We start from the raw sequence: 11459 nt of genomic DNA, 5'->3' as shown, positions 1-11459 counted from the left end.
TACTTGTAAATAAAGGATCCTGAAATAATGAGAAATGGGGATAAAAGTTGGAAATTTGGGCTGGAATTTTCCAGCTTTTGATGCTGGCAGCACACCCCTCCCACCATGGATTTCATGGTGAGTACATTTAATGGGAAACCCACAGGAGATTTTAAAGATCCTGGGCTTTGTAGACAAAGACATAGAATATTAAAAGAATGTAATGTTGAACTTGTACAAGACTTCAGTGGAGTTTTATTTGGGAGTAATATTGTTTAAATTGTTAAAAGATATAAGCACTGCTGATCAGGGATAGTGTCACAGCTGTAGAGAAGGTGTATGCTGTGGAGGGATTGTCCACAGTCTCTGAGTGGAAGTTCGGAGTGGGGAGGGGTCAATCACTTTGCTGGGAGTTTTCTATAGGCCGCCCAATCGTAACAGGGAGGTGGAGGAGCAGATAGGGAAACAGATCCTGGAGAGATGCAGTGATAGCAGAGTTGTTGTGATGGGAGACTTTAATTTCCCAAACATAGATTGGAATATCCCTAGGGTAAGGGGATTGGATGGGGAGGAGTTCGTTAGGTGTGGTCAGGAGGATTTCCTGACACAGCATATGGACAAGCCTACAAGAGGAGAGGCTGTACTTGATCTGATACTGACCAATGAACCTGGACAGGTGTCAGATCTCTGTGGGAGAGCATCTTGGGGATAGCGATCATAACTCTATCTCCTTTATGCTTGCATTGGAAAAAGAGAGGATCAGGCAAGCTAAGAAAGTGTTTATATGGAGTAAGGGGAAATATGAAGACATAAGGCAGCAAATTAGAGGAGTAAATTGGAAGAAGATATTCTCGGGGAAATGTACTGGAGAGGGGTGGCAGTTTTTCAAGGAATGTCTGTCTAGAGTTCTACAGTAAGAAGTTTAACAACACCAGGTTAAAGTCCAACAGGTTTATTTGGTAGCAAAAGCCACACAAGCTTTCGAAGCTCTAAGCCCCTTCTTCAGGTGAGTGGGAATTCTGTTCACAGAGTTTATAAAGACACCGACTCAATTTACATGAATAATGGTTGGAATGCGAATACTTACAACTAATCAAGTCTTTAAGAAACAAAACAATGGGAGTGGAGAGAGCATCAAGACAGGCTAAAAAGATGTGTATTGTCTCCAGACAAGACAGCCAGTGAAACTCTGCAGGTCCACGCAACTGGGCGTTACAAATAGTGTGACATGAACCCAATATCCCGGTTGAGGCCGTCCGCGTGTGTGCGGAACTTGGCTATCAGTTTCTGCTCAGCGACTCTGCGCTGTCGTGTGCCGCGAAGGCCGCCTTGGAGAACGCTTACCCGGGCCAAAATGTTGATGTGTGCAATAGGATAGCCACCATTTAATAGCTTGTCCAATGAACCTTTTGTGATGCAAGGCCATATACAGCCGATTTGATTCTCCAGTTTGCTGAGTTAGCCAATTTCAACTGAGTGTTGGGGAGGAGAACTGAATTTGATTTGAATCTTGCTGGATCAGTGAGAGAAAATAAACTACTGATACACATTTTCACAAAAGGTGGTTGGAGTATGTGGAAGTTGTATGATGGGGGACAGTTGAAGAGGAAATAACATGGTGATTCTATTGCTGGCATCGTAATAAATGTGTGCAGAAAGCAAACATGGCAGTGATACATTACACACTGAACAGTAATTGACAATAGAATAAGAAAAATAAGCAAATCCAGAAATGTAATTTAATACAATAACTCTGGTCTTTTATTGGAAGTTATGCGTTTGCAAAACATTAGTGACCAACTTCAATTCAATGAGGTACATTTTGGCTGAAAATAAATACATAAATAAAAAATAAATAATAATCAGTGCATTTCCTTTGTAAACCATATTTCTGGACAATTAAAAGATGTTGCAGTAGATATTAGAGCAGTACACAGCTTAAGGGTCAAATGCAGAACAAACTACAATGTGACACTTGTACCTGTATCTTAAGAATCTTAAAGTTAGTAAAATAATACCATAATAATGCTTCCATAAGTGGTTGCAAACAATACAGCGAGAACAGACTCAGTTCTCATTGCAAGTTAGAGTTGGAACTCTGACCCCAGTAATGCAGTCGGAACAATGCAAAGCTCAGTGTCCCAGCTTCAACAGATCTTTGGCTAAATGATGGCACATCACATTCAAATTAAATGTACACTCTGTCACTAGCTAGTTGACAGTTCTATGGTTTTCCAATATCCCCTTATTTAACCACTCAGCACTATAGTTAAATGATATGCATGAACCTGCAGCTTCATAAAGATCTCTCCTCCCCTATGACTTGTATTTCAGTGGTCATGTACAAGTTAACAAAAGCAATTACAGTTTTATGCTGAGAGAAAGTTCTGAGCATAATATTTAATTTAATAAATCTGCAACTTAAATCTTTTGGCCAAACAATAACATCGTCTCTTGCCAAGTTGATCAAACCGTTGGTCCCTTGAAGTCTGTGAACATAGTTTGCAATACTGTAAATCCAGGATTATTAGTTGTACCAATTCGTATTAAATACCTATGTGTAGTTTAGAAATATCCTTGAAAAAGTTATGCAAGTTTAATACTAGAATTGGAATGGCTTTGTGCCATGTGGATGAGAGAGAATGAACACTGGTGTATCTCTACTTGAGTATCTCTACTTGAACCATGCTTCCAGTGAAGGGCACTTGTTCTGAGATTTGATATCAGACCAATTTTATTTCCAAGTTGAAAAAGGCTTTCTGGTATCCTTCAATCTATTGCCTTTGTTGAGAGAAGGCCCTACACGAGGCTTCCCCTCACAATCCACACCCTCATTTTGTGCCAGTTCTTCATCATATCTGAGGAAAGAGTCAAAACACTTCAGGCCAAGAACTACTTGAAAGCTGGCTTTTAAATTTTTTATAAAACTTAGCATTAATAACAATTGATTCAGACTCCACAAGTTATGTTGCAGACATGAGGTTAGCTCAAATAGCAAGAGCTGAAACAGGTGATTACAGCATTGGAAGTGGTGAGGCTCAGGTAATGGGACAAACAAGGATGGAGGGAACTGATGTGAAGTTAACTAAGACCAGGAAGTTTAAGAATTCAGGAGAAATATACAAGGGAAGTTTAAATGATGATTAAAATCATAGAGGGCAAGGACTCATTCAGTGGCTGGAAATAGGGCAGAGATTTCATTAAAGAAGTTGTCAGGGGATTGGAAAGGCAACAGACAATTAAACCTTTGAAGGAAAGACTAGGAGAGAATGGATTTTTCAGGAGAAAAATATGCAAGAGGAGCAGGGACATGATTAAGCTGGGGACATGGAGCTAAAAGTAAAGCTATTGATGGAATATGTCACTGGCTGGAACAAGCCACCTACACCAAGGCTTTTAATCAGATCTAGAATGTCAATGGATGAATTCAGGATAGTGTGCATGTGGAGAGCTTTATTTGCAAGATAACTAAACAGAATGCATAATGTTCTGAACCCTTAAGTCCTTCAACTATGTGTGCCGAACATGGGTGAGATTTTCCAGCTTCCCAGCCGTGTGCTCCCTGGCAGTGGAAGGCACATGCTGTTCACTACCGGCAAGATTCTCCCGTCCCGCCGCTGTCAGAGATTTCCCGCGGGTGGGGGATATGCTCCTGGTGAGAGTTCCCACCCATATTTGTTATGGAAAGTTAAGCTCTCTCAATGGTACTAACGGACATACACAATAATAGTTTTGAAAAATAAATATGGGTAATTTATGAGGAAGTATGGATGGCTTTGCATTTATCAATAAACAAATGATACTTTCACTACCTGGTGAAAAGATTCAGATCTTTGCTGAGTTAATGGTCTTAGCTAAAAACCAGTGGAGTGGGTGCTACAGTCTAATCCTAAGTGTAAAGCGTCTACATGGATACCAAGTGAGGTCAGGGCAGGATGATAATATACAAGGTCATATTAATCCCCATGAATAATCTAGCCAAACAACTTTTCTTCCAAGGTGTATTATTACATTGTAACACAAGTCCATGTATGAGGAGATATAACCATGGGGTGAGGGGTAGTTTCAGTATTTCAGATGCATGTGGATCATGGCCACCGGGCTGGAATACTATCAGAGCTACCAGAACCAGAAGTTTTCAAATGATGTCTCAAAACAAAAGAAATAGCGAGGCAAAACATACTGCCAAAAGGCTAAAACCTTACAAGAGCTCATAGTGGCCAAGTGCTTCCTTTGGTGGACATCTGCTCCATTTGCAGTCTGGCATCTCACCATTTGGTACAACAATGTTTAAGGTGTCATTGATGAGGTTGTATTTCAGAATGCGGTCATTGGCAGTGGTAGAAGAAAGGGAAGGGGATGCGTTCACCTAGAATACAAACCCAATATAAGAAGGCAGCAGTAGAAAACGGAGCTGCAAAATTGTTTTAAAATTGTCAGAAATCACATCCAGTCATCACCTCAATGAGCCATGGCTTGAGTTTGTCATCAATGATGATGTCGTAACCATAACATTCAAAACAGTGTCGATCGTTAATCATTACCGGCTGTGAAAATTCCAAAAACATTTTGCGCGTGAGGAAAATGTCAGACAGAGAACGATACAGTGCTGCATCCTTGTGACAGACACACAATTCAGAATTCCAAAAAATTGTCAAAAGCAAACTTAAGACAATTATTCAAACAGAGGATGTGATATCTTGGATTAATCATCAAGCTTTTCTTTTAGGGAAGTGACCTGCGTGTGTGTCCTTGTCATGGCCTGATGAAGCTTTTATTTCTTGTTCAGCACTGCATCAGCTGACAGAGAGAGGGGGCTGTTAGTCATCATAAAACTGAGAATTATGATAGGATAACAGAGCCAAAGGCTATTATGGTTAACACACAGTTACATAGAATTAGAACGCACGTATTATAAAGCAGTATATTTTTACTCGAACAGGACAGCTTATATCTGTATGTTCTGGACATAATACACAAAAGAAAACAAAAAAAAAAAGACTTGCATTTACATGGGGCTTTTCACAACCACCGAATGTCTCAAAGTGCTTTATAACCAATGAATTATTTGTGAAGTCTGGTGATTGTTGTAAGGTAGTAAACACCACAGCTAATTTGCACACAGCAAACTCCCCCACACACCAAAAAGGAATGAGCAGTCTAGGACTGCAATGGCCTGACATGGAAAATCTGCCTTTAAAGCCTAGAAAACGCAGTGCTCTTCGCACTCTATTTCTGAATTCCTGCAGCCCTGTATTCCCCAGCTACTTCCACAAAAGTGTCCAGGTGTAAGGAGAAACAGGAGGTATTTACCCGAATACAGCAAGTGATTAAAAAAACACACCCTTTGAGGGAAACCTCTGTTTGATGTACTTACTGCCACAGCTTTCAGTGAGTGAACGACTATCCAGTGAATATCATCAAAGAGTTTATCAGTCACATCCTTCCCCTGTGTGCTTTCCAGATACAGTCGCAGATTACTTACTGACCATTTCCCACCATGTATTGGATTATAGTCACCCTGAAAACAGAACAATCATTATATAGTTGTGTCCCTATTTAATAGGGATAGAGAGCCTGTTGTATACGGAAGTGCGCTGGCCAGGAAGGTCCAGCTTCAGTTGCTGGTCTGCCGTGGCAATGGATATCAACCGGGACAGTGGTAGGAACAGTCTCACTACCCCTGGACTGGGGAGGAGGCGTGGGAGAAAAGAGGCGTTCCCATTCCTGAGGTAACCAATAGACCAATCGTGTCCAACAGCATTGGGGTAAGCTGTGGAGGGTATCACAGCAAATGAAATTACCAACATGAGGTATGGCCAATTGGTCGAGGTGTTAGGGAAACGCCAGTGAAGCTGTTCCACTACAGGAACCATAGAATCATAGAAACCCTACAGTACAGAAAGAGGCCATTCGGCCCATCGAGTCTGCACCGACCACAATCCTACCCAGGCCCTACCCCCATATTCCTAAACATTTTACCTGCCAATCCCTCTAATCTACGCATCCCAGGAATGGGGCAATTTTAGCATGGCCAATCAACCCAACCCGCACATCTTTGGACTGTGGGAGGAAACCGGAGCACCCGGAGGAAACCCACACAGACACGAGGAGAATGTGCAAACTCCACACAGACAGTGACCCAAGCCAGGAATCGAACCCAGGACCCTGGAGCTGTGAAGCAGCAGTGCTAACCACTGTGCCGCCCCAACATGAGTAAACGCTGTAGAGAAAAATTGCATATATTTTTCTATGAAGTAGAACAATAACCTTTACTTAAGTCTGTCAATTTTGTAAATTCTCATTATATTGAAGCTTGATTCACGTGTAAGGTATTTGTTCCTATTAATCCGAAAAGAAATATCTACTTTTTGTGCAGATACCTTTATGTATCCCAGTGATCACACCAAGCACTCTGGCTGGTAAAGTATGATCAGCTGGAGGAGAAAGTCCATCTTTGTATTGATTACAGGAGTTGGGACGTCTTGTTGAAGTTGTACAAGACATTGGTAAGGCCACACTTGGAATACTGTGTGCAATTCTGGTCACCCTATTATAGAAAGGATATTATTAAACTAGAAAGTGCAGAAAAGATTTACTAGGATGCTACCGGGACTTGATGGATTGAGTTAAAAGGAGAGGCTGAATAGACTGGGACTTTTTTCTCTGGAGCGTGGGAAGCTGAGGGGTGACCTTAAACAGGTCTATAAAATAATGAGGGGCATAGACAAGGTAGATAGTCAATATCTTTTCCCAAAGGTAGGGGAGTCTAAAACTAGAGGGCATAGGTTTAAGGTGAGAGGGGAGAGATACAAAAGTGTCCAGAGGGGCAACTTTTTCTCACAGAGGGTGGTGAGTGTCTAAAACAAGCTGCCAGAGGTAGTAGTAGAGGCGGGTACAATTTTAGCTTTTAAAAAGCATTTAGATAGTTACATGGGTATAGAGGGATATGGGCCAAATGCGGGCAATTGGTATTAGCTTAGGGGTTTTAAAAAAAAGGGCGGCATGGACAAGTTGGGCCGAAGGGCCTGTTTCCATGCTGTAAACCTCTATGACTCTATCTACACTTTAACAATACATTCCAAAACATTTGCATCTGCTATCTTGACGCCGTTCTGAAAAAGTTGTCAACTTGGGGCTGAATTAAAAGCAAGATTTTTTTGCCACAGGAAAAGGCCATTAGGATCAGCAACTTTCATTCTATGCTGTGACCCCATGGGTTAAATCTGCCTCTAGTCAGGTCACAAACAACTCTCTTAACAGCGAAGAGAGAGAGGACCCTTGTCCAATCATTTGAACACTGGTTCCGGAAGTAAAAAAGAGTAGCATGGAAACCCAAAACACAGTAGTTCCATCAGCTTTCATCTGCAAACCGCTGACCACCATGTGTCATTACCGTGGCTGGCTGGATTCAGGAAAGGGCAGCTTCAAAAGTAGTGAGAGAAACGACAACGCTGTACAGCAGAGTAGCAATTTGGGTAAAGATTGTGGATCAGGATGAGACAGAGAGCTTAACAAAGGTAACATGGCATGAGCGACATAAGGAGAGGTCAGGGGAAAAAAAATTATCGGCACTACATCTGAATATGCAAAACATTTGTAACAATGTAAATTAATTAATTGCGCAGATGGAAATGAATCAGTTTAATCTAATAACCACAACAAAGACGTGATTGCATGGTGACCAAGGTTAAAGAAAGACTCTTCCAGACAGGTATTTGCAGGATGATCAGGTGTCTCAAAGCTTTACAGCCAATGAAGTACTTTTGAAGTATAGTCACTTATAATTTAGGAAATGTGGCAGCGAAGCTGAACACAGTAAACTCCCACAAATAGCAAGGTGAAAATGGGCAGATAATCTGTTCCTGTGATGTTGATGAGGAATAAATATTGGCGCTGGACATTGGGGTTAACTTCCCTTCGAAATAGTGCCATGAGGTCTTTTACATCCACCCAAGCAGGCAGGTGGAGCCTCAGTTTAATGTCTCATCCGAAAGATGGCACCTCCAGCATTGCGGCACACTCTCAGTACTGCACTGGAGTGTCATCTTTCGTTTCTTGTGGGCAAGCTATGGAGTGGATCTCAAGCCCAGAACCTTACGACTCAGCGCAATCAACTAAGCTCCAGCTGAACACTCCAAGACTTCTGTAAATGGTAGGCACAATGGAGGAGGTGGGGTGGCCCTAACAGTAAAGGATGCAATAAAAATTGTAGAAAGAATCTTGGCTCAGAGATCAAAAGGTAAAATCAGTTTCGGTGGAGCTAAGAAACAGCTGGAGCCATAAACCTTTTGGGTTTATAGACTTAGTTTAGAGGTTCCCTAATAGTAGTTGTGGTGATGGGCAGAGTATAAATCAGGAAATTAGAGCTGCATGGATCATGATTATGGAGGACTAAATTCCTCGTATAGACTGGGAAAAGGGACTGGTTAGTTCAGTTGGCGACAGGGCTAGCTTGGTTCAGCGTGGGTTTTATTCCAATTCCCGCGAGTGCCTGTCACATACTGAAAACGAGGGTGGAAGGCAAGAGCAAACCCACCACTGAGAAAAACCGCCAAGAAAACCTATCCGGACGCAGCACCAGCAGGCAATATGGCAAGGACCCTTCTTTGGACAAACTGCACATGAACAAATGAGACAAACAAATCAAATTTGCAATACTGGTGCAGAAGGCAGGTTCATGGAATTCATTCCAGATCATTGCGGCAAGGTATCAACGAGGGAACAAGCTATTTTAGATTTATTTTTCAATGAAGCAGGGAAATTAATAACCTTGTCGTAAAGAAGCCTATTGAGAAGCAGTTCATAATACATTGAATATTATATAGAGTTTGAAAGTGATTTAGTTACATCTGAAATGAGGATCTTAAATCTGAATAAAGCAAGCCCTATAGATATGAAGGGAGAGTTGGCGAAGGTAGATTGTGAAGCTAGATTAAAAGGTTTAACAGTAGATGAGCAATAGCAAACACTTAATGAATTCATTATACACAACAAACATATACTCTCTTAAGAATTAACATTCCTCGGGATAAGTGTCCTCAGCCCCTTACTATTTTCCTTATACACGTTTGACTGTGTGGCCAAATTCCACTCCAAGTCCATTTTCAAGTTTGCTGATGACACCATTGTAGTGGGTCAGATCTCAAACAATGACGTGATGGAGAACAGGAAAGAGATAGAGAATCTGGTGAAATGACAACAATCTCTCCCTCAAATGTCAGTAAAACAAAAGGAAATAGTCATCGACTTCAGAAAGCCGAGTGGAGAACATGTCCCTGTCCACATCAGCAGTGGTGTAGAGGAAGTGGTCGAGAGCTTCAAGTTTCTAGGTGTCGAGGTTACCAACAACCTGTCCTGGTCCCTCTACGCCAACATTATAGTTATGAAAGTCCACCAATGCCTCTACTTTATAAGAAGGCTACGGAAATTTGGCATGTCCGCCAAACTTCTCACTAATTTTTACAGATGCACGATAGAAAAGATCTATCCAGATGTTCTGGATAGATCCTTTCCAGATGTATCACAGCTTGGTATGGCTCCTGCTCTAATCAAGACTGCAAGAAACGACAAAGGGTCGTGAACGTAGCCCAGTCCATCACACAAACCAGCTTCCAATCCATTGACTCTATCTACACTTCTCACGGCTTTGGAAAAACAGCCAGCATAATCAAGGACCCCATGCACCCCGGACATTCTCTCCTCCATCTTCTTCTGTTGGGAAAAAGGTACAAAAGTCTGAGGTCACGTACTAACCAACTCAAGAATAGCTTCTTCCCTGCTGCTGTCAGACTTTTGAATTGACGTACCATATATTAAGCGGATTTTTTTCTGCGCCCTAACCGTAACTGTAACATTATATTCTGCACTCTCTCATTTCCTTCTTCCTGTGTAACATATAGAAACATAGAAGGTCGGAGCAGGAGGAGGCCATTTGGCCTTCAAGCCTGCTCCGCCATTCATTACGATCATGGCTGATCATCCAACTCAATAGCCTAATCCTGTTTTCTCCCCATAACCTTTGATCCCATTTGCCCCAAGTGCGATATCCAGTCACCTCTTGAATACATTCAATGCTTTGGCACCAACTACTTCCTGTGGTAATGAATTCCACAGGCTCACCACTCTTTGGGTGAAGAAATGTCTCCTCACCTCCGTCCTAAATGGTCTACCCTGAATCCTCAGACTGTGACCCGTGGTTCCGAACTCTCCCACCATCGGGAACATCCTCCCTGCATCTACCCTGTCTAGTCCTGTTAGAATATTGTAAGTCTCTATGAGATCCCCCCTCATTCGTCTACGTTTTGTCTATAGCGCACAAGAAACAATATTTTTCACTGTATCCTAATACACTTGACATTAATAAATCAAATCTAATCAAACGTAGCTCAAGAGAAGCCAAAGGTAGTATTAAAGAAGAGGCTTACAAGTCTCCAAAAATAGTAAGCATGGTTGGGAAGATTTTAGAATTCAGCAAAAGAGGACCAAGAAGTTGATAAAGAGAAGGTAGGAGGACAGTAACCTAGCCAGAACTATAAAAACACACTGCAAGAGCTTCTAAGTATGGAAAAAGGAAAAGTACAGCAAAATTAAATGTTGATCCCTTAGAGAAACCTTAATGGGGAATAAGGAAATGGCAGAGATGTTCAACAAATCAGGCAGATGACAAAAAAAAATTCAGAAATAGTGTGGAACCAAGGGCCTAAGAGTGAGGAACTTAAATAAGTTAGGAAAAAATACTGGAGTAAATGTGACTAAGAGTCAACAAATCCCCGGGACCTGATGGCCTACATCCTAAAGTTTTAAAAGAGGTGGTCACTCTCGCTCCCTCCTTTCTCTCCCACTCCGTCTAGTTTAACATCTCACAGCCAAAAGGTCAGTTTAACATCAAACAGCCAGGAAGGCATTGTAACATCGAAGAACTGGAAAAGTCCATTTTACAGCTCAGTCTAAGAGGCCATTTTAACATCTAAGAAGTCTTAGAGCCAAAGTACTGCAGGAACTTTCGCAAAGGCAGTTTAAATATCCACCTTGTATTGTGTGGTAACTATAAACTGGACTGGACTTACTGATTTATTTAACTTGGATGTTGTTTGGGAATGTGAAAGTCTTAAGGAGTCAGGGATCACAGATATATGTATTTTGGAAATAGGGATAATTTCTATATAAACTGTGTGTGTTTAGTAGTTCATATATTTGGATTGTTTTCAGAGTGTTATTGCCCTAGTTGTGTGTATTCGCCTATTCTTTAGTTTAGTAATTGTTACATGATGACTGGGCTTATTCTCACTGGAGGTTTCATACAACTCCTCACACTATTCCAAAACACAACTATGCACCATCATGAACCGATGTTTGAATTTGAAATGTCTTCACAGATAACGTCGGTATCATTTGTGGTCTACTCCTGCTCTTTTCTGCCCCCCATGTTTTTTTTTTAAAAACATTGGTCAATTCACCACTCAGCATGCAAGACCTAA

General features: G+C 41.5%; 1 protein-coding gene across 1 annotated transcript in view; it reads right to left on the bottom strand.

Annotated features, from left to right (window-relative positions):
• Positions 1 to 1683: 1683 nt before the first annotated feature.
• Positions 1684 to 11459, bottom strand: part of LOC144479178 (polyglutamylase complex subunit TTLL1-like) — a 33450-nt gene continuing 23674 nt past the window's right edge. The window contains exons 7-10 of the mRNA XM_078197784.1: positions 5357 to 5500; positions 4440 to 4526; positions 4185 to 4348; positions 1684 to 2837 (exon numbers count right to left, since the gene is read on the bottom strand). Of these exons, the coding sequence (XP_078053910.1) occupies positions 2714 to 2837; positions 4185 to 4348; positions 4440 to 4526; positions 5357 to 5500 (519 nt within the window). The 3' untranslated portion in view covers positions 1684 to 2713. The remainder of the gene's footprint in view (positions 2838 to 4184; positions 4349 to 4439; positions 4527 to 5356; positions 5501 to 11459) is intronic.

This window comes from Mustelus asterias, chromosome 25, assembly GCF_964213995.1.
Source record: "Mustelus asterias chromosome 25, sMusAst1.hap1.1, whole genome shotgun sequence".
Classification (NCBI taxonomy): Eukaryota; Metazoa; Chordata; class Chondrichthyes; order Carcharhiniformes; family Triakidae; genus Mustelus; species Mustelus asterias.
This window is presented reverse-complemented; position numbering and strand designations above follow the sequence as displayed.